At 56.5% G+C, this 26,953-nt stretch overlaps 1 protein-coding gene and 1 long non-coding RNA gene across 3 annotated transcripts; both read left to right on the plus strand.

Annotated features, from left to right (window-relative positions):
• Positions 4,591-10,573, plus strand: LOC110259835. Of its 2 annotated transcripts, XM_021086004.1 has the most exons (3): positions 4,591-5,134; positions 6,885-7,012; positions 9,571-10,573. In XM_021086004.1, the coding sequence occupies exons 1-3, from the start codon at positions 4,994-4,996 to the stop codon at positions 9,797-9,799; spliced, it is 498 nt and encodes a 165-aa protein (XP_020941663.1). In that variant the 5' UTR covers positions 4,591-4,993; the 3' UTR covers positions 9,800-10,573. The 2 variants fall into 2 exon arrangements, with proteins under 2 accessions (XP_020941663.1, XP_020941662.1); XM_021086003.1 differs by lacking the exon at positions 4,591-5,134 and having other exon boundaries at positions 5,212-7,012.
• Positions 10,652-23,935, plus strand: LOC110259836. The gene is made up of 3 exons (XR_002342197.1): positions 10,652-12,566; positions 15,496-15,603; positions 20,605-23,935. It is a non-coding gene; the product is annotated as an uncharacterized LOC110259836 (long non-coding RNA).

Here is a 26,953-nt window from a genome sequence, read left to right on the forward strand (position 1 = left end):
AGCCAAATATAGATATTGCCATGCAATGGAGCAGATAAATGTGAGTCCATGAATGAATGAATTCGTTCACTAACCCATCAGTCAAGCACAAATCAACGTTCTGGGTGTCCAGCTCAATGCCAGGCCCTGGGGACATAAAGATGAACAGGACACTCTGAGACTTCAGCTGTCTCCCTACCAGGCAAAGACAAGAGCACAACCACTTAGAGTTCCACAGGCAGTGGCATAACGGACGTAGGAACAGGGCCTGGGGAGCTGGCGGAGGGGGCTGCTGATTCAGCCGGGGCGCCTCGGGAGGAGGGTAGCATTGGCCAGGGGAGTGGAGCCAGCCCCTCCCAAAGTGGTCCCTTCCCATGAAGAGGAGGAAGCAGCCCACGGCTGGGCAGCACTGGGGGCTGTTATCCGACCTGCGCCCTGGGCGCGGGGGCAGCTTTGGCCTCTCCGGGGGCCTAGAGCGTTACACCGTGTGGCAGCAACTTTAGAGCTCCACTTGGCCAGTGACTCAACCAGAGGCTCATCTAGGGGCTGCTGTGAAGGCGTTTGGTGGGAGTGGTGAGTTGACTGTGAGTAAGTAAGGATTATCCTGGATGAGGTGGCTGGGTCTCGTCCAGCAACTGCAAGGCTTACCAGCAAAAACGCAGGCTTCCCCGAGAAGGAAAAATTCAACCTCAGGACTGCAGCCTCAGCGCCTGCCTGATGGGTTGTGAACTTGCCAGCCCCAATTCTTTAAAATAAATCTGTGTCTGTGTGTGTATGCGTGTGTGTTTATCCATATACAGATATACACACAATCCATATATATACATAAGTGTGTATATATGTATTTACACACATATATATACACAAACATGGCTAAATATACGTTTGCAAGTGTTTCTCCTATCGGTTCTGCTTCTCTGGAGCCCTGACTGCCCCACGCAGTAGGGCTGAGGCTCCCGGACAGCTCACAGGCCTTCCCAGCTAGTTTTCTGCAGGTGGGGGGCTATTCTGAGTGGCTGGCGTGCGCGAGCTGGGCCCCTGCCTCCCTGCTCCTTCTCAGGTCCTGCTTTGGCTCAAGAGACCCAGGCCCTCAGCTGCAGACGGAGGTCTGCAGCGTGGTGGCTGTCAGGCCCCCCTCCAGAGCACACTCTGAAAATGGGCAGGGCTGGTTTCCCGTGGGAGACACGGTGGTGAGAGGTGAGCCCTGGAGTGTGTTCTGATACGTAGGGCACGGAGAGAGGCTTCAAGGAACAGTGAGGCCAGCAGGTCAGGAGACACTGCCCTGGGAAAGCTGTCTTTTACAGATCCCAAGAGGAAGGGGCATGGGATGCCAGGCAGGGCCACATGGGGAAGCACAGGAGTGGGAAAGGGGCAGATGAGGGGACGCTGTGGACAAGAGCCCTCACTGTGACTTCTGCAGAAGAAAAGGACAAGGCAAGGGGAGCAGGCTGAGGACAGGGCTGTCCCTGGTTGTCTGGTACCTGTGCTGGGTGATGAGGGCAGAGGATGGCGGCCCACAGAGTGGGAGCCCCATGGAGGGGGCAGTGGGGCGGGCTCTGGGTTGGCTGGTCTGCATTTGGAAAACAGGGAGAGTGGTGCGTTCTCTGTACGACGTGGCTGCCCTTGGGGGACGGGCATCTCACCAGGGTCCCCAGATGTGAGAGCATCAGGACAGAAAATAAGGGGCACAGTTAACACAGGGTGACAGCCACACAGCCTCCCAGCTGGTCCTGTGTGTGTGCATGTGATTCTCAAGCCTGGGCCTGTGAGAACGAGCAGACGTGGTGCAGAGACCCCGGGCGGCTAAGGCCTTGGTCTCTCTGCCAGGCTGGGCTGGAGCAGCGCCTGGCCAATGCCAAGAAGAAGGCCTCGCAGATGGAGCAGCTGCTGCCCACGCAGGTCGTCAGCGAGGACCAGCGGGAGGTGCTGCGGCTGCTGTGCAGGGCCCACGAGCTGGAGGTGGAGAACACGGAGCTGCAGGCCAACAGCCTGTGCAGGAAGAACCTGCTGTGCCAGAAGGACTTCGTGATCCAGCGCTGCCACCAGCACCGGCGACTCTGCGAGCAGATCATCCAGGACCAGCGGCAGCTGATCGAGGGTGAGACCTCCGTTCGCGGGGCTTCCAGAAAGAGGAGGCGGTGCACACGGGCCCCCAACAGGTCACATTCCACAGGGCGGGCCAGAAGACGCCAGCCTCCAGCCCTGTCCACCCTCCCCAGTCACCTGCACCTGCACCTGCACGGCCCCCACCAGGTCTGTGCAGAGCGTGCGCGTGTAAACAGACGTCTTACGCCCACAGGAGCGTACCACGCACGCCGCGCTGTGCGGTTCTCTCTTACGCACGCATCCTAGAAACCGCGCTGTGCGTGAAAGCGGCCTCAGCCGCAGAGACGCGCCAGGAATATTTACCGTCTTTGTTGACGAATATTCGGATTTTTTGCAGCCTGCTGTTGCTGTGACTCGCCCTTCCTCCACCTCCTCTTTAGCGGGCAACCCTGCTCGGGTCAGCCCCTGGGCAGGCGGCCAGGCCCTGCCTCGCCTGTCTCTCGGCTTTGCCCCTTCATCACCATCCCATCATCCCTGCCACCCCCCCATAATTATCCCCATCCCCCACCCCCACATTACCCCCCCATCAGCATCATCAGGATGTTACAGTGGGCTGATAATGAAACTCCCTCTGGGGAGGCAGCTCACATTTCCTTTCATAATGGGAAAAAGGAACTTTTTTTCTCGTCTTTTGTCTTTCTAGGGCCACACCCACCCGCAGCATATGGAGGTACCCAGGCTAGGAGTCGAATGGGAGCTGTAGCTGCCGGCCTACACCACAGCCAGAGCAACTCAGGATCCAAGCCACATCTGTGATCTACATCACAGGTCACCACAACGCCGGATCCATAACTCACTGTGAGGCCAGGGATCGAACCCACATCGTCATGGATCCTAGTTGGGTTGTTTAACCACGGAGCCATGACGGGAACTCGGAACTTTGTTTTTGTTTTGTTTTTTTTTGTTTTTTTAGGGCCGAACTCACAGCATATGGAGGTTCCCAGGCTAGGGGTCTAATTGGAGCTGTTGCTGCCGGCCTACACCACAGCCACAGCAACACCAGATCCGAGCTGCATCTGTGACTACACCACAGTGCACGGCAACGCCGGATCCATAACTCACTGAATGAGGCCTGGGATTGAACACGAAACCTCATGGTTCCTAGTTGGACTTGTTTCCGCTGCACCAAGACGGGAACTCCAGGAACTTTGTTTCTTAAAATGAGCCCGTTGTGGCTCAGTGGTAACAAACCTGACTAGTATCCACGAGGATGCGGGTTCAATCCCTGGCCTTGCTCAGTGGGTTAAATATCTGGTGCCATCATGAGCTGTGGTATAGGTCAAAGATGCAGCTCTGATCTGGTATTGCTGTGGTTGTGGTGTAGACTGGCAGCTGCAGCTCCAATTCGACCTCTAGCCTGGGAACTTCCATATGCCACGTGTGCGGCCTTAAAAAAATAAAGTTATAACTAATCCAAACTAAAATGACAACGTGAAAGGATATTCTGGAAAAGAAATCAGGTTTATGTATAACCCAGCCCCACTTCCAGACCCTGCCTGTGGGCAGTCACATCTTGCCAGAGCCACAGTTATGCTGCCTTTTAACGTCTTACTTTCTTTTTGAAAACTGAGGTAAATTTTACAGAACACGCAATTCACCATTTTAACCATTTTAAAGTGTACGACTCGTGGCAGACAGTACATCCACCGTGCTGTGCAGACATCGCCCCCAGTTCCAAAACAATTCCCCTCGTCCCCAGAAAACCCCGTCCCCAGGGATGGCCCCTCCACCCTCCTCACCCACCAGCCCCCAGCAACCACTCGTCTTTCTGCCTCCATGGACTTGCCTCCACGGGACATTTGCTGTAAATGGGATCCTGTAACACGTGGCCTTTAGTGTCTGGCTTCACTGGCTTGGCACGATGTTTTATTTATTTATTTATTATTTTTTGGTCTGTCTTTTCTAGGGCCATACCCACGGCATATGGAGGGTCCCAGACTAGGGGTCGAATTGGAGTTACAGCTGCCGGCCTACACCACAGTCACAGCAATGCAGGATCTGAGCCACATCTGCGACCTACACCACAGCTCACGGCAACGCCACATCCCTAACCCAACGAGCGAGGCCAGGGATCGAACCCGCAACCTCATGGTTCCTAGTCGGATTCGTCAACCACTGCGCCAGGACGGAAACTCCTTGGCACGTGTTTCTGAGTCCTCCGCACTGTAGCAGGAATTAGCGCCTCTTTCCTTTGAGTGGCTGAATAACGTTCCTTTGCGAAATCACATTTTGCTTCTCGGATGGACGCTTGGGTTGTTTCTGCCCTCTGGCTATTGCAAATAGTGCTGTGCAACCATTCGTGTACAAGTTTTTGTTTGAATAATACCTGTTTTTAGTGCTTTTGGGTATATGTCTTAGGAGTGGTTCCTTCACTTTTTGTCTTTTTTGGCTGCCCCACAGCAGATGGAGTTTCCAGGCCAGGGGATGGAATCCAAGCTGCAGTTGTGACCTGCGCTGCAGCTGCGGCAATGCTGGATCCTTAAACCACTGTGCCAGGCTGGGGATCGGACCTGTGTCCTGGTGTTCCGGAAATGCCACTGATCCCACTGTGTCACAGTGGGAACTCCAGCTTTTAAACTAAATTGTATTTATACTTTAGAATTAGTAACAATATCATCTTATGATTAGAAGGCAACACATGAAATCTTTAAAAAATAGAAACATATGAGTTCCCTTGTGGCACATTGGGTTAAGGACCCAGCATTGTCACTGCGGTGGTGCAAGTTCAGTCCCTGACCCCAGAACTTCCACGTGCTGTGGGCGTGGGCCCCCAATTTTGATTTTAATTTAAAAGATAGAAACACAAAGGAGATGAGCTGCTGAAACCCCACTCTAGAAAAGTTCTTTATCAGGTTGGCGCATTTGCCTTCAAAGTTCCCAAAAGATACTGCCTTTTTAACAAGTACCTATGCTTCCTGACCCCACAGAGGGTGGCCTGGTGGTGCCGGAGCCCCTGGAGCAGCGGTACCGCCTGTTCTCCCGAGCGTTGGGCGAGGGCACACTGAACCGCCTGCTGCTGCTGCACGCCGTGATGTCCAGCTCCCTGAGGGTGAGTCTGCCCGGGGCACTGCCCTGCTCAGCGCTGTGCTAGCCCTGGGGGACCAGCCCTCTTGCGGGAAGCTTAGCAACCCCACGAGTCAGGCTGCCTGGAGCCAGAGGCCCCTGGGGCACTGTGCGGGGCGGCGCCACAAGCCAGGGTCCTGGCAGTTTTGTGCGAGGCATCCTTGGGCGCCTGGGTGCTGGTCCCTGGCAGGTGTGCTGTGAGGACCCTCCTGGGAGACAGAGGGCACAGGAAGGAAGCCGGGTGGGGGTGGACCTTGTTCCTGAGAGAGGCATCTCCCTGGGAACCTCAGGAAGGTTTTAGGGCTTTCCTTGGGCCTGCTGGTTCCCTGCGGGAGGGTGCTGCAGACGCCGGTGTGAGGATGGTGCCTGGCACTGATTCTGGGGACGCCGGGGAGGGGCCGCACTCCTTATTTAGACAAACGCAGCCATCACAGCCCTAGCCATGCCCTCCAGCAGGCAGGCCTGGTGGCCCCCAGCCCATCTCAGCCAGAGTGGGCATGGGAGGGAGGGGTCCAGGGATCCAACCACCTGTGAAGCCACCCCACCCCCAGTTACAGAGGACCCGGTACCCACAGTGGCTGTAACTCTGGACACCGTGCTTCTCAGCGGCAACTGTGCCTGGTGGGCTGGCGTTCCTGGGCCATCTGGTTGCATCACCACTGACACATCTGGTGTGCTGCTTGTAGAATGTTCTTGCTGGGTGCTGTCCTCTCTCCGTCCACCCACAACATGTTTTATATAATTAATTAATTCATTAATTTATCTTTTTAGGGCCACCCCTGCGGCATATGGAGGTAACCAGGCTAGGGGTTGAATCAGAGCTGCAGCTGCCAGCCTACACCACAGCAACGCCGGATCCTTAACCCACTGAGTGAGGCCAGGGATCGAACCTGCGTCCTCATGGATACCAGTCACATTCATTTCTGCTGAGCCACAATGGGAACTCCAAACATCCGTCTTAAAACAATCCACCTCCTAACGCAAGTGTCAGAATCCGCAAGACCATCCTCAGGCTCAGTTCGCTAGGACTCACAGGACTCAGGCTGTTGTACCAGCTGAGGCTCTGTCCCCACTAAACACTGCCTCCCCCTCTCCTCGCCCCAACCCCAACCCTCTACTTTCTCTGAGAACCTGCCCCCTCCAGGGGCCTCATACAAGTGGAATCACACAGTAATTGCCTTCTGTGTCTGGCTTATTTCACTTCTGTCCTCGAAGTCCCTCCAGGTTGGCACAGGTGTCAGAGGTTCCTTCCTTTTTCAGGGCTGAGTGATATTCCACGGTGTGCCTGGACAACATTTGCTTATCCAGTCACCCATGGATGGACACTAGGGTTGTTCCACGCTTTGGTTATTGTGAATACGGTTGTTCTGAACATGGGGGTACACATGTCTGTGTCCTGCTTTCAGTTCTTGTGGTTACATGCCCAGGAGTGGGATTGCTGGATCCTGTGGTTATTCTGTTTGTCTTTCCAAGGCACGCTGATAAGCGTCTCCTTTGTGCAGCATTTTGCTCAGGTCAAGGCTGGGCCTGGAGGTCCTGGGCACTGGCTCTTGCATAGAGTCTCCTTTCTGTCCCTGATGGGAGGCGCAGAAGAAGAGCTAAGGATTCCTTTGAATGGTGCTGGCCGAGGGGAAAGGGACCTTCCTTCCCCTGGCCCCCCAGGGGCTCTGCTTATGCCCAGCTCACCTGTGTCCATGGTCCCTGCCACCTCACTCTGCTCCTCTGTCCGGCCCCAGGACGGCTCTGTTCTGAACACATCCCCGCCGCCGCCGGAGGAGCCCAGCCGAGCCCCGCCGGACGACAGGAAGGACCTCCCGTGGGGGGCCCAGTTTGAGCTGCCGCCCATGCTGCTGGACACGGACAGGTAACGGGGCTGTCCCCGCTCTCGGCCGCAGGTGTCACCCAGGTTGCCAGAGTGAGGTGGAGCCTGGGTGGGGAACTGGAGGTGAGCAGGGGGGCTTCTGAGCCTCTGTTCCTCGTGAAGGGCACTGCATGTCCCTGTGCCTGCAGGGTTGTTTTAAGGAGAATAAACACGTGCTAGGAGGCGCTCGCCACTCGGAGCGCTGCAAGGTTGGGGAGTTTGACGCTGGAAGGACCAGCTCCACTTCACACGGGGTTTCTGTTCACTGTGAGCCACCTGCTCCCAATCTCACTGCTTTTCTCCCCTTTTCTCTTTTTTAAAAATTTTTCCTTTGGTGTTTTCTAATTTGCCCAAACTTAGACTAGGAAAGTGAACACAACACACTTGTCACCTAGATGTAATAGCTAACATTTTCCCAATTTGTGCCACTGCCTTAGCTTGGGCCACTATAACAAAATACCACAGACCAGGAGTTCCCGTCGTGGCTCAGTGGTTAATGAACCTGCCTAGGAACCATAAGGTTGCGGGTTCGGTCCCTGGCCTCACTCAGTGGGTTAAGGATCTGGTGTTGCCCTGAGCTGTGGTGTGGGTCGCAGATGTGGCTCAGAGCCTGCGCTGCTGTGGCTGAGCCATAGCCCAGCAGCTACAGCTCCAATTCGACCCCTAGCCTGGGAACCTCCATATGCTGTGCTTGCGGCCCTAAAAAGACAAAAGACAAACAAAACAAAACACCACAGACCAGGTGTCTTAAACAATAGAAATGATGTTCTCACAGCCCTGGAGGCTGGACTGTGAAATCCAGCACCAGCAGGGGGTCTGTTCAAACCAGGATGTGTGGGGACCTGGACACTGCATTTGGCTGCCATGCTCAGGCCTAGTCATGCCCTTTGGGGTAATGAAAACCCCAGGTTGCAGGCAAAGGGAAGGCTGATCCCCTGGGTGTATTAGTGTGTGTGTCGGGGGGGGGTTGTGTGCACATGTGTGTTTGTGTGTGTAAGGGTGCACACATGCGTGCGCTTGTGTACCTGTGCTTAGGTGTGCATCTGCAGGTATGCACGCATGTGTGTGTGTGTGCGTGCGCTCATGTGTTTTACATGGGCGTGCTGCCTGTTTGCACATGTGGGCCTGTATGGGCACGTGTGCATCTAAAAACCAGCGGCCCATCGCCCTTGATGGTCACCAGACGCCTCTCCCACGGCTCCTGCCCCGCTGCCTTCCTGCCGGAGGTGAAGAGCCCGAGGCCACTGGGGAGGGAGCTTGGCTTTGGTGCCTTACAGAGTCTCTGCTACAACAGCAGGGCCCCAGAAAGGTACGGCCGAGAGGCTGCTTCAGTCCCTCCCCTTCCGACAGCAACGTCTTCCACACAAGGTCCCGTGTGAACTCTCCGGGCTCTTCCCAAACTCACCCCCTGCTGGGCCTTGGCTGGTCCCTGCCCCAGGGCCTTTGCCCACCGTCCCCTGCCTGGAATGCCCTTCCTCCAGCACCCAGCATGGCGCCTTCGTTCTCATTCTTTGGGTCTCGGCTCAGATGTTCCCCCTGTTCTGTTTCCACCACAACTGGTCTAACGGCACCAGGTCTGTGCTGTTCAGTCCTGGCACTAAGCACCCAGAGTCGGCGTCAGACGCCACGAGTTAAGAGCTCCTTTCCCCACAGAGAGATGAGAGGGCCCTCACCTCCAGGCCCCGTGTCAGGTGTCAGCTGCTCGTGAAGTCCCCAGGTCCCCTGCACTTCTGTCCAGCTGGCTACGAGCCCAGGGTTTCCTACGACCCCATCTAGTCTCAAGTCACTAGAGTGGCTCACAGAACTCACGGGAGCCCTAGAGTGAGGACGCCCGTTTTCCCACACACAGTGTGTACACACGGGACAAGTGCCTTCCTTCTCCCCGGGAGTCAGGGCTCACCGGCCCTGCCCCGTGTTCACCAGCAGGCGGCGCCACTGAGCCGCGGTGTCCTGCGTTTCTACAGCGTTTCATCAAGTAGCACAGTTGGTTACACATCCTTGGCCACGTGACTGACCTGACCTTCCCGCCCTCCAGCCAGCGGCTTGGTCCCTGCCGTGGGCAGCCTGCATCCTGACGTCTAGGGAACCTCACCAGCAAAGACACACCTGTCCCTCGGGAAATTCCAAGGGCACCTGGAAGTCGATGCCAGGACTGGGGACAGAGAGGGCAAGGCTCTCTGCTGCTCTGGCCACCCACCCGCCCACGGGCATCCGCCACTCACCTCTCCCTTCTCTGTGTCACCACCTGCCCGTCGTCCCCATGCCCGCTGGCTTGGTTGGAGTGTCACCCCTCAGGAGAGAGTGGTCAGGGCAGGGCCAGGTGTACCGTGAAGCAGCGCAGCCCTGGCCATGGGCTCGGGCTGGCCCAGGGCAGGTGACGGCGGATACTGGTGGACCATGGGGGGCGGGTGACCGAGCCAGCCCAGCCTCAAACCACAGCAGCTCGGCCCGCCCACCTTGTGGGCCACAGCAGCCGGAGGGCAGGCCCTGGTCTCTGGGCTGTGAGGAGGGACCCGGGGCCGGCAGCCAGTGCTGCTGAGGCCTCTGTGTTTCACCCGCAGGGATGGTTACACGTCATCGAAAGCCACGCCATCGAAAACGCCGGGAACGCAAGACTCCCTCCTCCCCCCGCCCTCCCTCCGCATCCTGCTGACGCCTCCGGCTCGTGAGGTTGGTGTGTGCGGCGCGAACCTCATCCAGGCCCCGTCAGAGCTGCTCTGGGCCAGGGGCGAGCACAGAGAAGCTTCTGGAAGGTGGTCTCTCCATCAGCAGCCGTCACAACGGTGCTGACCATGTATTGAGGCCGCTAGTGTCACCGTGCTAGTGTCCAGGGGCGGCCGCTAGTGTCACCGTGCTAGTGTCCAGGGGCAGCCAGATGAAAGCACTGCAGACCAGGCGGCGTAAAGCACAGACGTCCATTCTCTGCCCACAGTGGAGCCGGGAGCCCAAGGTCAGCTGTCCCAGGGCCGTGCTCCCTCCAAAGGCTCGGGCGCGCCCCTGCGGCCTCTCCCAGTCCCCGCAGTCCCGGCTCCTTAGCTGGTGGCCACATCGCTGCCTCCTCCCTGCATGGCTGTTTCTCTTCTAAGGACACCCACTATCGGATAGAGGGCCCACCCTCAACCCAGAGGTCCCACTCGGAGGTCCCTGGGGGACACAGATTGGGGGCCACCCATTCTCTCCGCAGGGGCTGGGAGTGGTCGCTCCCCTCAACTATAAGCAAGAGATGAGACTAAGACGTTGAGGGGTCCCTGTGGGACCCTGCAGCTGGGTCCGGGTCCGGGTCCGGGGCCCGAGGGGCCTCAGGTGGCCCAGGGACCTCCGTCCACGGCTGCCTTTCCCCACAGAAGTCGAGCTCCGTGAGCGGGAAGAGTCTGGTCTCCAAGCTGCGCTCCCCGGGCGGCCAGGAGCCAGGCTACCCCGCCCCGAGGATGGCGCAGGCCGGGCTGAGCGCCCAGGCGCTCCGGGAGATGGCCGCGAGCACCCAGAGCATCACCCGCATCGCGGCCACGCGGCGCGCCAAGGCGCAGGACTGCGACGGCGGCAGCGGCCGCTCTTCCCGCCACCCCGCAGAGGCGGCGGCCCCAGGCTCCAGGGACCCCAAGCCCGGCGGCCGCCCGGAGGCCAGCCGAGCGGCCAGGAGGGGGCCCCGGGCCAGCCCGGGCGGGGAGCCGTCGGCGGAGAGCAAGGCCAGGAGGAAGCGGTCGCCCTCCCTCCCCTGGAGCGTCCAGCCGGTGGGTGCGGTCCCAGGGGCCCAGCCAGGACCGGGAGGGGCCAGTCGGGGGCTGACCCAGCACAGTCACGTGGGTGCGGGAGGGTCTGAGGCGCGAGAGCAGAGAACGGGGACCCCCGCACCTTCCCTGTGACCACCTCGCCCCTTTCTGGCCAGAAGCCACGGGGCACACAAGGCGCGCGGTCTTCGTCCCCGTGCAAACCCTCTCTTGTCAACCGGGGCCTTTCGTGTCACCTATTTCCTACATTTTCATGTGCCCACATAGCATTTGTACCTTTTTCTCTCTTTTGTCTTTTTAGGGCCGCACCCGTGGCATATGGAGGTGCCCAGGCTAAAGGTCCAATCGGAGCTGCAACTGCCGGCCTGCGCCACAGCCACAGCCACACAGAATCTGAGCCGCGTCTGCGACCTGCACCCCAGCTCACGGCAACGCCGGATCCCTGACCCTAGTATTTGGACTTTAACTTCAAAAAAGGAACAGGAGTTCCCTGGCAGCCTAGTAGTTGAGGATCGGGTGTGGTCGCTGTTGTGGCGCAGGTTCCAACCCTGGCGGCAGGTGCAGCCCAAGAAGAAACGGCACATGACTTGATTGGGATCGACCTCACCTACCGAGCGTGAGAGGCCAGGCGCCAAGGCCCGCCCTTCCTCCCCGCGCCTGGCACCTGCCCTGCGTCGGGAGCTGCAGAGGCAGGATGGGCCACACACGAGTCCGTTCACGGCCACGCTGTGGGGTTCCATTCCCCGTGCAAGGGCCACCCGGGTCGTCTTTTGTGCACCTAGGGGAACCGGAGGCTCCCCTGTGAATGCCTTTCTGGGGGTCCTGGACAGTGTCCGCCTGTGGGAACGTGTCAACCAAACAGGACTAAGCAAAAGCAGAGAGCACACGGCAGAGGTGACTGTGGTGACACAGAATTACGTTTGTGGGGGGAGGGGCGGGTTCCGAGGCTGCCCCGGCGACGGCCTTCCCCAGGATGGGCCACTTCCTCGCCATCCACTGGGTTACATGAAGTGAACGAGGGGCGGGGAGCGGGCTGCGCCTCTGCCGGCCCGCCCCCCGCCCTGCCGGACGCACAGGGGGCTCTGCTGCTCGACGGGAAACGGCTCCGGTGACCACTGGGTGGAAGCACAGGTAGGACAGGAGCGGGGAGCAGAAGGTGGGTGTGCTAGGTGAAGGACCGAAAGAATGTGTAAGTACGTACACACACACACACACACCCCAGCCAGCCCGGAGGCCGGAAACCCAGGGGAGCCAAAGTTGCAGTTCAAATGCAAAGGCAGGACAAAGGCCTGGGGAGCCTCTCTTAGCCCCAGGAGAGGATGCCGGCCGTCAGCTGCTTAGGTGAGGCCCACCCCGTTGAGGAGGCCAGTGGGCTTTATGCAGTCTATGGCTTTAAATGGTAACCGTCACAGGAGTTTAGATGAGAACCCCTCCATGGGTCAGATGGTTCAGGAGCGAAAAGCAGGAGGACAAAAAGCCAGGAGAGCACCACTCATTCATTCATTCACTCCTTCTTCTCTGGGGGTCGAATATTCGCAATGGTTCTGCCCATTGTCTGCCCTGAGGTACTTGTGTACCCGGCACACAGTAGGTGTTTAATTAGTGCATGCCTTCAGTTCAAAATGACCTTGACATTTCCTACCTGCTCCCCACACCCTGTTTTGTTTCCCTGCAGGTGACAGAGAAGCTTCCGGTGCCCTCCGTGGAGTCTGTGGCTGGGGACCAGCTGCCCCCCGTACCACTTCTGTCGTCAAAGTCATCGGGAAAAAGCTTCCTCCCTGCTGTGCCTGCGGCCTCGAAGATAAGACCCAGCCTCAGTTTTCACGCAGGTACACAACCCAAAAAGGAGATCCGAGTGTTGGGTTTTTTCTCTCTTAAGACTGCCCTTCCTCTCAAATATACATCTTGAGAAAGCACGCCAGTCTAGGCCGTTATCGGTGCTCCGAACCTGGGCGTGAGTGAGTTTCTGGTTTTCTTAGGCAATGAATCAGCCAGAGCCCCTGGTTCTGTGCAAAGTACTTGCAGGTGTGCTCAGTTCTGCTTCTGCTTGACCCGCCAATGGAGCTGAAAATAGCGACTAAAACTTCGCGCCTGTGGCTGGCTGCCTTTACTCAGTCTGGACCCCAGACCCTATGATTTCTTGCAGAATTTGAAAGATTCACATTCTTTCAGGTTTAAATCCTGCCCCCCGTGGTGGTTGTTATTACAAAAATAATAGATACTCACTGGGAAAACTTTGGAATATAGATACAATTATATAAGAAGAAACCCATGTGCAGACTCCACCACCCAGCAACGGTAAAAAGGCGACTTCGTCACGGGCGCACGGGGACCTGAACTGTCCCCTGTTACGGATATTAGGGTTGTTTCCGAGGCAGCCCAGTCATGAAAATCAGTTGGTGGATGTCAGCGCTCCTCAGAGGGGCCACCAACTCTTACTGACCTGTGACCAAAGGGCACAGAAGCTGAAGTCAAGGGTTTAGAAAGGAGAGGCAATCTGACGGCACCACAAACTGTCCTCAGTGGCCTGGTTCTGTCTTTAAAATGTTTTCCCTGGAGGTTCCTCGTGGCTCAGTGGGTTAAGGATCCGGACTTGTTACTGCTGTGGCTATGATTATAGCTGCAGCTCGGGTTCGATCTCTGGCCCAGGAACTTCCACATGGCACACAGGTTTGGCCAAAAAAAAAAAAAATGTTTTTCCCTACATCTTCCTCATGATTTGTTTTTGTTATATTTGTGAAAGTTTCAGTCCAACACAGATTAAAGGCAGACAAGCAAACTGGTCCTCGCCATGGAGAGTCGCGAGCACTGGCCTGAATCTAGTTACACAACATTACGCTAGTTACGCTGGGCACTGCGTGGTGTCAATGCACTGCCCTCTCGATAGTTCTGCAACGGAAGTAACAACTATTATCCCCAGGATACAGATGAGGAAACGGAGGCACAGAGAGGTTAAGGAACTTGCCGAAGGTCACACAGCAGGGAGTGGTGGAGGTGGGCTTCACAGCCAGGGAGGCTGGGTCCAGATCCTTAGCTTTTTTTCTTGGCAGCGCCCATGACATATCCAAGTTTCCAGGCCAGAGAATGAACCTGAGCCACAGCCATGACCCGAGTCACTGCAGTGACAAGGCCGGATCCTTATCGCTGGTCTGTCAGGGAGCTCCCCAGATCCTCAGCCCTTAACCACACTTACAGATGCCCTTCCCTTTTCTGTTTCATTAGCGTGTGCTTAGTGGTTACCCAGGCACAGGCGTGTGCGCGTTAGGGCTCCGGATACAGCTCAAGGTTGCTGGAGGCAGTGTATGCACATTGGCAGGTGTTCACTGCGGCACAACCTGATTCATATACATGTTTTCTTTTCTTTTTTTTTTTCTTTTAGGGCCACACCCGCGGCATATGGAAGTTCCCAGGCTGGGGGTCTAATCGGAGCTGCAGCTGCCGGTCTACACCACAGCCCACAGCAACGCAGGATCCTTAACCTGCTGAGCGAGGCCGGGGGTCAAACCCACATCCTCATGGATACTAGTTGCGTTTGTTACTGCTGAGCCACAGCGGGAACTCCCCATACACACGTTTTCAAAGGCCTTTTGCAATCTGACCTTGACAAAATTCAGATTTATCTGTGGATTTCTCAACTTGGCTACTGAAATTGCCAGGAACAACGGCGGCCGGCAACAACGCTTAAGAAACTGAAAACACTTTCAGAAACACCAGACGTATTCTTTATACTTGCAAGACTTTCTGCTTTCAAAAGTTTTTGATTCCTTTTTTCTGCTTGCGTGGTTACAGAACAACAAACAGTCCCAAGGCTGGGGGCTGGGCTGGCGCTGCACCCCGTCCTCCCAGCAGCAGGACAGCACCTGTGGGGCAGGGGAGCGTGTGACCTAACAGGTGCTGAGAGGGGGCTTGTTACCGCCGCTTAGGTCCCAGCATCACCCCCCACTCCCATCCCTGGAGTTGAGGTTCGCCTGCCTCTGGAGAAAAGCCCCCTGGCAGGTGTCTGTGTGGATGCTTTAAAGAGGGGTTTGCTTTCTTTGTTACAAAGTTCCTGACATACAGAAGCCGAGATGGCACCACAGCTGCCAAGGCAGCCCCGTCACCTGCAATACTTTGGCAGTTTTGTTTTGTGGTCTCTATACATTCTCGTTTGTTCGTTTGTTGTTTGTTCTCCTGGAGATGTTTCAAGAAAATCCCAGGTCATCGCACCCATAAATATTTCAAGAGCTCTCTCTAATGGATAACAGAGTATTCATCACATGTCTCTGCTACAAAAAGAACCATTCCCTGTAGCATCTGCGGCCCAGTCCCCATACAGAGGAAGTCAGCCTTTGTCAGTGAGAGCGAGTGCGGTCACAGACCGGCCCCCTCACTTGGCAAGAAAGGGTACACGTCTTGATCTGGCCCGGGCTGAGCCCCGGGGCTTCAGCAAACCCAGAAAATCCTTCACCGCCCTGCTGTGTCCAGCTGAGAGCAAGCAGGGAGTGGAAGGAAGAGGGGAGGGCAGGGCTGAGGAGAAGGGAGTGGAGCCAGAAGCCAGAGGGTGGAAAGTTCCAGAAAGGCCAGAGCTCAGAGTTGGTGGAAAGCACCATGCCTCCTGGGGCTGTGGGAGAACAAATGAGGCAAGCTCGGTAAAGAGCTGACATGTAGTAGGTCTGAATGTGGTGCAGCAAACACGCACCATCTAGTTTGTTCCCAGGATTCGCTGGGGGTGCCTCGAAATAATACCGTCCTCTCCTCTCCTCTGCGTTCCCCATCCAGATGAGACCACGCACCACGCGCCGGAGGTCAGCTTCACCTTCCCCAGCGCCACCTGGCAGAACAGCACAGGCCCCAGCAGGGCGCCCCTCCGGCCCCGGGACATCCGAGGTCAGTGCCTGCCGCCCCCAGACACGCAGCCCTGCATCTGTCAGGGCAGTGAAGGCAAAGCGCGAGGCCCTCAGAGCTGAGCACACACGCTGTCACTGGGGGAGCTGTGACACCACTGCCCGTGCCCTTCAGACCTGACTGACCGTCGGGTGCCCAGCACCAGCTGTGAGGGCTGGACACCAAGACACGTTTACCTCAGACGCCACCCCGCACTTGCCCCTCCCTGAGGAGGGGTGACTGCATCGCCTGTCCCTCAGACACGACTGCTCTCGACACGTCCATGCACCTGAAGCTGTGACAGCAAGCACGTGTCCCTCACACATGGCCGCGCCTACCTCACGCCCCCTCTAAGGAGGCCGAGCAAAGAGTGCGCTGTACCTCACAGGGACCGGTTATCCCGAGTCTCCTCACTGAGGGGGCAGGGAGAGCAAAAGCACTTCGACTCCAGACACGACTGAAATCAAGAGCTTCCACACCCGAGGAGGAGGTGAGAGCAGGGCACGTTTGCCTCAGACACGAAGCATATGAGAAGCTTCTTCACACGAGGGTGCTGGGAGAGCGCCGCACGTGGTTTGCAGACGTGACCCGTCAGCACAGGTCTCTTCACCTGACGGGGATGTCACCGCATCACACATGTTCCTCACCCCAGACAAGTCACCACGTGGCTCCTCACTTGGGACGCCCCTGGCAGCGCTGCACGCGTACCTCAGACACATCTGACATCAACAGCTTCCTCACCTGAGGAGGCTGTGCGCGCACGTACATTTACCTCAGATGGACCCACACAAAGCAGCTCCACCTGAGGAGGCCGTGAGGGCCTGGTGCGGGATCCGCAGACAGGACCACCCGCCACACAGGTGTCTTTCCTTTTGTCGTTGGTCTTTTGGGGGCTGCACCCGAGGCATATGGAGGTTCCCAGGCTAGGGGTCTAACTGGAGCTGTAGCCGCCGGCCTGCACCACAGCCCGAGCAACGCGGGATCCTTAACCCCCTGAGCCAGGCCAGGGATCAAACCCGCCACCTCATGGTTCCTGGTCGGCTTCGCTTCTGCTGCGCCAACAGAACTCCTCACCACAGGTCTTCTCCCCCGGGGCTGTGACAGCACCGCCTGTGCTCCTCCAACCTGCCCAGCCTCCAGATGCCTCCTCACTTAGCAGGCCGAGGAAGCAGGCACCTTCACCTCCGAAGGACCCCATCACAGGTGCCCTCAGCTGAGGAGGCTGTGGCGGAACGTCGGGTGCAGCGCAGGCGGACCTGGCACCACGTGTCTCCTCGTGTGCAGAGGCTGCGGCGGCAGGCGCGTTTGCCCCAGTCCCCACCAGTGCGAGAAGCTTCCGCACCCGAGGACACCGCGACAGCGGGGCTCTTTGCCGTAGGCCTGACCAGGCACCACACGCTCCTCACCTGCGGAGGCTACCACCGCCCTGCCCGTGCGCCTCACACGGAGGCGTCACCGTGTGCCTCCCCACTTAAAGAGCTGCTGCCAGCGTGCGCGTTTCCCTCAGACCCGAACGAGGTACAGCAAGTCACTCACCAGAGGAGGCTGTGGGAACACAGGGCACACATCCCTCAAATGTGACCAGTCACCTCGTGTCTCCTCAAGCGAGCGGGCTGCGACAGCAGGGAACAGCCTCAGCAGTTTCTTCCCCTGAGAGCCTGTCACGTGAGGTCAGACCTGACCAATCACGCACGCCTCCTCACGCTCTCAGACCTGACCAATCACCAGCCGACTGGGGCTCTCAGACCTGACCAATCACCATCCGGCTCTTCCATTCGAAGGCTGCGAAGGCGCTGCACGTGTAGCTCACACGTGACGCGTCCACACGTGTCTCCTTACACAAGGAGGCTGTGACAGATGCACACTGGCCTCCGACATGACTGATGAGAAGCTTCTTCAGGGAGTTCCCGCGGTGACTAGCATCTATGAGGATGAGGCTTCCATCCCTGGCCTTGCCCAGCGGGTGGGGGACCCGGCGCTGCCGTGAGCTGTGGTAGACGCGGCTCGAATCTGGTGTTGCTGTGGCTGTGGCGCAGGCCGGTGGCTGCAGCTCTGATGGACCCCTAGCCTGGGAACCGCCATATGCCGCGGGTGTGGCCCTGAAAAGAAAAAAGGACCAACCCCCCCCCAAAAAAAAACCAAAAAAGGCTTCTTCAGAGTTTCCCGTCGTGGCTCAGTGGTTAACTGAGACTGACTAGGGTCCAGGAGGACGCAGGTTCGATCCCTGGCTTCGATCATCAGGTTAAGGATCCGGCATTGTCATGAGCTGTGGTGTAGTTCAAAGAAGCGGCTTGGATCTCATACTGCTGTGGCTGTGGCGTAGGGTGGTGGCTACAGCTCTGATTAACCCCCTAGCCTGGTAACTTCCATATCCATATGCCATGGGAGCGGCCCTCAAAAGACAAAAAAAAAGCTTCTTCACCTGAGGAGGCTATTAAAGCAATGCACATGTTCCTCACACGTCAGCAGGCATCTCCTCCATGGAGGAGGCTGAGAGAGCATGGACATTTACCTCAGACCTGACTAATCACCCTACGTCTCCTCACCTGAGGAGCCTGGGACAGTACCGCACACACATGTAGCTCACACAGGACTAGTTACCACGTGTCTCCTCTCTTAAGGAGGCTGAGACAGCAGGCACATTTATCTCATACCTGACCAATCACGTCTCCTCACGTGAAAAGCTATTACCACATGCACATTTATCTCAGACGTGATCAATTCTAATGCTTCTACACTTGAGGAGGTTGTGGGAGGACTGCACATAATTCTTTGGCTTGACCAGTCACCACACGTCTCCTCACCTGAGGAGGCTGTTACAGCATTGCACGTGTGTTTCACAGGTGATCATTCACCACATGTCTCCTTACTTAAGGCGTCTGTACAGCATGTGCATTTACCTCAGACTGACCAATCACCTCTTGTCTCCTCACCTGAGACATCTGTGACAACATGCACGTTTGCCTCAGACAGATACCACAGATCTCCTCACCTGGGGAGGCTATTTCAGAACTGCAAGTGTTCTTCACAGGTGATCAGTCCCCACCCATCTCCTCACTTGAGGAGAATGTGATAACAGTGTACTTGTCCCTCAGGTGTAACAGTCAGTATGTGTCTCCTCAGTTGAGGAGCTGTGTTAGCAGTGCACGTGTACCTCAGAAGTGACCCATATCATATGCCCCTTCACCTGAGGAGGCTGTTGACAGCATGACAAGTATACCTCAGACCTGATCACAAGTTTCCTTACCTGAGGAGGCTGTGACAGCTTGCACATCTACCCCAGATTTAACTGAAACCACTTGCCCCTTCACCTGAGGAAGCTGTGACAGCAGTGCATGTGTTTCTCAGACTTTACTGCTCAACCCACATCCCCCTGTCAGGGGAAGGGCAGCAGTGCATGTACATCCCATGTGACTCATCTCGGCTCAGTAGCCATTTTGGCTCCTGACTACTTTAGTGGACAGCACAGGTCTAGAACCTGACCAAAATCATGTCACTCGTGTTCTTTTTTCTTTCTTAATGGCCACATGGCCTGTGAACGTCCCTGGGACAGGGACTGAATCGGAGCCACAGCTGCAGCAGCCCTGGATCCTTTAACTCACTGTGGGAGGCTGGAGATTGAACCTGTGCCTCTGCAACGACCCAAGCCGCTGCAGTTGGAGTCTTAATCTGCTGCACCACAGTGGGAACTCCTTGTCGCCCTCGTCCTTACCCTCAAAAGCATGTTTGCTTGTTTTATTTAACTTCGAGCCAAACCTCTTCCCAGAAGGGGTGTAATTTTCCACATTCACTAGCCCTATCATGAAATTACCAGTTACCATAATATTCTGTGTCCTGTGTATTAACCTTAAAACCTGAGACACAGATGTGTCACTGGGTCCATGGCCCTCCTCTTCCTCCTCACTTCCCTTATTTTATGGTTTTGTTTTTGTTTCTGGAAATACGAACAACCATGTGCTGGGTATGTGATGAATCCCAGGGATGGTTTAAGTTAACATGAGTGTCACGTTCCTGTCATTCCTGCCCCAGTGTGTGAGGCCTGTGTTGCCTGGATCCTTTCTGGAAACAGGAAACTTCCTCTGACATCGTGGCACTATTTTCTCACCACTGACCCAACATCCAACCCAGTTGGCTGTAAGGATGTGCATAAATCAACATTAGGCTTAAAGACCACCAGGAGGGGCTGGCCCTACTCAGGAAGTTCTTTCTCATGTCTAACTCCTGTCCCTCTTGCTGTACCTTCAAGCCATTCCCATACGTTACTGCTTCAGAAAAGGTTTCATCACTTTTTTTGTCTTTTTGCCTTTTTAGGGCCACTTCCCACAGCATATGGAGCTTCCCAGGCTAGGGGTCTAATCGGAGCTGTAGCTGCCAGCCTACACCAGAGCCAAAGCACGTGGGATCCAAGCCACATCTGTAACCTGCACCCCAGCTCACGGCAACGCCAGATCCTCAACCTACTGAGCGGGGCCAGGGATTGAACCCACAACCTCAGGTTCCTAGTCGGATTTGTTAACCACTGTGCCACGACGGGAACTCCCTATGCCCTTCTTTTTAAGGCTTCTCAGGGAAACGGTGTCAAAGGCGTGGACTGGCCACAACCTTGGGGTCAGAAGCTCCCAGCCCAGAGCAGGCCGAGTAACAGCCAGTTATGCACTGCCATTTAAATAACATTTCTTTAAACATGAGGGATGGGAAATGTCGCCCAGGGATCCCTTGTCCTCCTGGCATGGGTTCGCCATAGCGAAGAACGTGCTGTAGGGGTTCAGGGGGCCGCCTGGTGTGAGAGGAGCAGAGGCCAGGACAGACTTGAAAGCAAGGCCCAAGTTGGGAGGTGAGGTCCCGTGGGGCCCAAAGGTCTCTGGGGCACGGGCAGGGCTGGCAGCGGGAGAGAGTCCACGCAGGCGGGACACTGTGGCGGGCCAGCCACCCCTGGCGCCAGGGACACTGGCTTTGCTCGAGTTTACCTTGACCACAGGCTAAGACCTTCCCTTCCCCCTCCAGGGTCTACAGACAGCGGAGGCAGATGGCACAGCCCACTGCCCCCTGGCCACCCCCGCAAGCACCAGGGTGGCAGCGCCCAGTGGCCGAGGAGACCAAAGTAAAGATGGCAGCAAGCAGAGTGCCACTGTCACGCTGAGGGAAGGTCCGAGAAGCTGATCTCGGTACCAGGGTCTCTCTGCCTGGAAGCAGAGTTTGAGAGCCGGGGGATCCAGCAGGGACGCTCTGGGGCAGCCTGCCCTTCGCCCAGCTTCCTGCAGCCCTTTGCACCAGGCCTGGTGTCTGCCTCACCAGCCACCTTCAGAAGAAGAATGTCCACTGGCAGTGGCAGAGCCCTTCCCAAGGACCTCAGGCCCATTTGGGGTCATTCCCAGGCATGGGTGCTCTTTCCAGGACCACCCACCCCCCGCCGTGGCCTCTGCTCTGGGAGAAGCTGGGACACGTCGCCCTTCAGGTCCGGCTCAGGCTGAGGAAGCCACTGGGGACACCTGGGCGGCTGCTGGCAAGAGGCAGGGAGGAATCTGTCCCCAACGCCACATGTTAGTAGAGGTTCTCCAGAAAAAGGGAACCAAAGTTGTGTGTGTGTGTGTGTGTGTGTGGTGTGCACACACTGCCCAAGACAGGGAGGAAAGAGATTTCCTTGAAGAGATGGGCATATTGGCTGTGGGAGCGGGCAAGTCTGAGACCCGCAGGGCTGGCTGGAGGCCCAGGGGGAGTTGCCGCTGTGTCCCCCGGTCGGGAGCAGAGGTCCCCCCTCCTCAGGTGACCTCAGCCTTTCTTCTCTGTCCGCCTTCACCTGGCTGGCTGAGGCCCACCCACATCACAGAGGCTGATCTGCTTTTACTCAAAGTCTCCTCACGTTTAATCTCAAGACAAAGAGCACACGCTATCACTCAGAGGCGGAATCTAAAATGTGGCCCAGAGGAACCTACGTACAGAACAGACACAGGCTCACAGACATGGGGGGCACACTTGCGGTTGCCCAGGGGGAGGGGGAGGGAGCGGGATGGACGCAGAGTTTGGGGCTCCTACCCGCAACCTGTTGCACTGAGATGGATGAGCAATGAGGTCCTGCTGTATCGCCCAGGGAATTACAGCCACTTACTGGTGACAGAACACGATGGAAGAGGACATGGGAAAAAGAAGGTGTATCTATGCACACTGGGTCACCGTGCTGTGCAGCAGCAGCTGACAGAACTTTGTAAATCAACCATACTCGAATCAAAAAAATCTTTGGAACTCCATCTCATCTAAAGACTACCTTCCCAGCAACATCTGGACCGGCGTTTGATCAAACCTCTGGGTCTCGTGGGCCTGGCCAGGTCGATGCGTCCAGTTAACCCTCTCGCTCCATGGCTGGCCTGCAGAGTGACACTCGTCACAGCGTACGCGGGCTCCCAGGGAAACGCAGGAACACGGTCCCATTTCCATGACCCAGCCACCCGCCACCACAGCGCTCTAATGTCCCTCTCAGCACCCCTGATGCAGGGAGGAAGGTGCTGCTAACTGTTGGGAACAAGACACATGAAACCAGCCGTGTAAACTGGGGACCCCACACTAAGGCTCCAGTTGCATTAGGATTGTATATGCTTCCGTCATTTTCCATCAAGACAGGAAAAAACAAAACAAAACAGAAAAACTCTGAGCACCATCCTGTGTCAGGGGGATCGTCACCTCCTCTGGTTGTGCTTTTGGCCCTTGCCGTCATTTTCAAACTGGCGCCTCATCCCTTGCTTTCAGGGCCCCCTTGTTTGAAGGCCGTTGGGAGCCACACCCCCAGGTGGCAGAAGTCACGCTGGGCAGAGCAGGTCAGGGCTGGGAGGGGGAGGTGGCCTCGTGGTCTTGCGGCCCTGGTGGAGCCTGGGCATCTTTGCCCCCGTGTGGGCCTGGCCTGTGGTAGGCACACTGCACACAGGCACTGTCGCCTGGCCGCCTCCCATAATGCCTGCTGTCACGGAAGACATGCTAGGGGCTTCCTCGAAGCCGTGGTTTCCTTTCTGGAGGCGTGTGTGGCAGTGGGAGTAGGGCCCGTTTATCCTCAGCGGCTCTGCTGCCCACTGTGCTGCCCACCTGCCATGCGCGCACCACTCTCATCAAAGTGCCAAGGCCGCCTGGGGAGGGACACCTTCTGCTCTCTGGTGCTGGCCCCAGCTCCTGGGAAGGGCAGGAATTCCCGATTGCCCCCTTTTATCTGCTCTTTTTTGTCCATGAGAACAGAACCCCAATTTTCAGCTGACCACAGCTCCCAAAAATGTCCATTCCCCAGCCTCCTTTGCGGCTGTGTATGGCCATGTGACTAAGTTCTGCTTGATGGAATATAAGCCAGAGTGGCTGCTTCCTGGACTTTTTATCATAAAGGATAATGAGCATGTCCCCCGTGCCTCTTCACTTCCTCAATCCTACCACCTGGAAGTTGAATGTGATGGCTGGAACTCTAGCCACCATTTTGGGGCCATGAGGGCAAAGGCTACACCCTGCAGAGAATGGAGTGGGAAGCCGAAAGGAGCCTGGGTCCTCTGGGAGCAGAGGTGTCTCTCAGCATTGCTCCATCCTACTTCCAGACTTTAGCCCGAGAGAGAAATAAACATCGCCCTGAAGCCACTGTGGTTGGTGCACCTCATCTTATGTGACACACGAGGGAAGCTCAGGCAGTTGGCAACTCATGGCTGGAGAAGATTCTGGTGCTTTAGTGGAGCAGCAGTGAGGGATCAGAGATGCAGGGCAGAGGACGAGGCATGGGGGTTGAGTTCAGCCCCTGGGGTGGTGGGAGAAAAGCAGAAACTCCCAGTCTTTGTATACCCTGTCTTGAGTTGGGTGAGACCGTTGGCCAGGAAAGACAGCTGGTGGATTCTGAGGACAGGAGTCTTCACCATGAGGCTGTAAAGTGGCCTGTGCCTTAGAAGTTGCAAACTTTTCTTTTCCAAATTACCAACAGGTGCAAACCTGAGCTTGCAATGCACGCATTTTGTAACTGTTCTTTTGACCGTGGCATCAAACTGCCTTCAGCAGCTTCACCTGGCGCCGCCGCCTCCTCCTCCTCCATCGGCCAGCGCCCTGGAGTGCCTGGATGGGCAGCCTCCTTGGCCCGGCCACCCTGCTCCGCGCTGAGGGCTTGGCTGCAGCTCTGAAGCCCCACTCATCATGACTGGGATTGCTCTCTGAGTTTGGGGTTTCCCACGGTACAATGGGGCACACTGACAGCAAGCTCTGCAAGGTGGCAGAGCTGGATTCCATGCTTACCATACACGCAGGGCAAAGGGAGACTTAACGTTACACTGGAAAACCTCTCGCATCACCTACACTGAATGCCTACATCATTAAATAAACCTACGTTAAATGAATACCTCACTGCATTCACTTTGTTTGAAAGGCTGGCCCTCGAAGGTAGTGCAGTAAACGTGACTCAGCAGGGCTCAGCAGAGGGGTGGGTGTTCCAGCAACTTTCAGGGAAGGAGCAGGTGTGAGCAGGTGCGACCCGGTCCGGAGCTTTGGCGGAGAACGTGTGATGACCTCTGACCCGCGCCTGCCTGCCTGCTGCATGGACCCCATCCCGGGACCTCGCCCTGGTCCTGCCATGTGGTACCCGGCAGAGGCTGAATGTGCGAAGGAGGCGCCTCCGCCCAGAATGTCTTGTGATTATTACCGCGCTTGTGCTGAGGTTTCTTTGCAAGCGGAGGGAGACAGGCAAGGAAGGAAAGCCCTTGCGGGGACAGTGGAGAGAACGCGGGGTGTTCCTGGCGAGGGGAGGAGGAAAGTCGGGGCGGCCCAGTGCACGGGGTGAGCGCCTTGATGCAGAGGTGGGCAATCAGACTGAGCACCCCCTTATTAAGAGTATCTTGTTGGTAACAGAAGCCACCAGGTGGCAGGAGGTTTATAACACCTCCCAGGCTCCTTCTTGAGAACAGGTCATTCTGATTCCGTGAGGAGGCTTGACCTTGCTGATTTTTCCTAGATTGGCCTGCGTGTGGACCGCCTGGCCTCGCAGACTAGACTTCCTGTCCATACCCCCAGGGTGACCCTGAGCACATGGAACTGGGGGGCTGAGTTTTGCTCTTCCAGCTTCTCAAGCCAGGGTTCCTGCTTCCTTCCCTTTGGGCAATTCTGCTGCCTCCAGGATGACACGTAGCCTCTGTGGCATCTGGCCTCTACAGCCCTTCCAGCAGCCAGGGGGGTAAAGCAGAGGCCATGGAGAGGGTTTGCCAGGATTGGGGTGTCGGGAGAGGGGCACAGACTTGGATCCGCACACCCCTTTGGTGACAGCATCCACTTAGGTCACTTCCGATGCTCACATCTGCAGCCTGCACCCCTTTCCCTGAGTTCAAGCCCAAACATCCAGGAGGTCCCATCTGGTTCAGCGGAAATGAACCTGACTAGCATCCATGAGGATGCAGGTTCGATGCCTGGCCTCGATCAGTGGGTTATAAGGATCAGGTGTTGCTGTAAACTGTGGTGTAGGTTGCAGACACAGATTGGACTATGGCTGTGGTGTAAGCTGATGCCTCAGGTTCAACCCCTAGCCTGGGAACTTCCATATGTCTTGGGTGCAGCCCTAAAAAGACAAAAAAAAAAAAAAAAAAAAGCAAACATCCAACTGTGTCCCCAGTGGGTGTGCTATCACTATGCAGATGCAGAACTCCAAGCTCACAAAATCTGCTCCCAAAGTGTTCTCTGGGCACAGGGGTGCGGGCCTCCCCCTCAGTCCCTCTCTCTCTCCCCTTCTCCCTCCACCAGCCTACCCTCTCCATTCCATCCACCCTCCCCAAACCTCTCTCGCGTCCTCTCCCCCTCTCCTGTCCTACCACCACCTGAGCCTAAGGCACCACCGTCCTCCTTGGAGCACCCAGCGCTTCCCAGCTGGTCTGCCTGCAAAAATGCCGCTGGGGCTGGCACTTTGCAGACATCACCTCTCTCATTATGTGTAACCGCCGTAGGAGGCAGGGTCGTGATTTCCAGCCTCGCACAGATAAGGATACTGAAGCTCAGAGAGGCTGGAAGACCTGCCCCCATCACACCGCTGCTGGGTGTGACCTCAGAGTCTGGGCGGGCGGTTCCCACCCCTCCTGCGTTACCCCCCCCCGCCAAGCCATCTGAAAAAGAAACCAGGCAACAGGACTGGGGTGGGCGGAGAGTGCATGAGCTCAGATGAATCAGGAGGTTCATCTTGTCCATTCTCTCAGGTTTTTTTTTTTTAATCACCTGCAAAGAAGGTGAGTTGAATTTGCAATTCTCTTCCTTCTTTTTTCCTTACTCTGTTGATGATCACAAGGACTCCGCACCAGAAGTCATCCGAATCTCCCAGCCGCCCCTCACAGGGGAAGCTGACATTTCCTGGCCCAAGCCACAGTTATTTCTATCTTTTTTTTCTGTTGCAACACTGGTTATGAAAGCAGAAATAGTTGCAGTCAGTATGGGACATGATGATAACTCAAGCCAAAATATGGAGACCGGGGCAGGGCTGTCGTCAGCCCTGGGCAGGCTGTGGTCAGCTCCGGCAGGCTGTAGCCTTTGCACAGAGGTCCAGGGTCCCTGAGGTGGTGGCAGCCCATGAAGGGGCTGTGGGGAAAGATGGCCAGCCAGGGTCCACCAGCTTGAAGAAGCTCGGGCACTGGAAGAGGGGAGGAGATGAAAGTCACAACAGACGTGGCAGGGGCTCTCCAGGACAGAGATGGTCAGATCTCTCCTAGCAGGTCCCTGCCCAGCAAGGAAGTCACTGGAGTGCAGTGGCACTCTGCCTCTGGAGCCCCAAATCTGCCTACTGGTCCCAGCTCTGCCTCTTACACAGCTGTGTGTCTTTGGCTAATTGCTTAACTTCTCTGAGCCTCTGCTACCCTATCTGTAAGAGGTAACGATTTCAAAGAGGGTAAATAAAAACGTAGGTTGCTAATATAAAAACTGTTTTTTAACAGAAGTGAAATTGACATAACAGAAAATCAGTCCTTTTAAAGGGAACTCTTCAGTGGCACTTAATACATTCACAATACTGTGTGACCGCCACCTCTGTCTGGTTCCAAAACATTTCATCACCGCAAAGCGGCCCGGCCCCATTCCGAAGCTGCTTCCCCTTCCGTCTCTCCCCAGGGAACAGTGGTCCTTATCACAGCTCCAGGTCCTGTCAGCTGAGACCCTGGCCCTGCTTCCAGAGCCCAGTCCCGGCACTCACCCAATAGCATCGGTGCTTTGTTCACATCCCCAAGAAGCTTTTGCAGTGAGAGATTCTGGCTCCTGGACACATGAACATCTATTTAATCAAACACACCTTTAGCAACACACCCAGGAGCTGGGCTCGGGGAACTCACAGGGAAATTCTTTACTATTTACATGCATTATCCTGGCCAAGGGTCTCAGAAGTCTG

This window comes from Sus scrofa, chromosome 3, assembly GCF_000003025.6.
Source record: "Sus scrofa isolate TJ Tabasco breed Duroc chromosome 3, Sscrofa11.1, whole genome shotgun sequence".
NCBI classification, from domain to species: Eukaryota; Metazoa; Chordata; class Mammalia; order Artiodactyla; family Suidae; genus Sus; species Sus scrofa.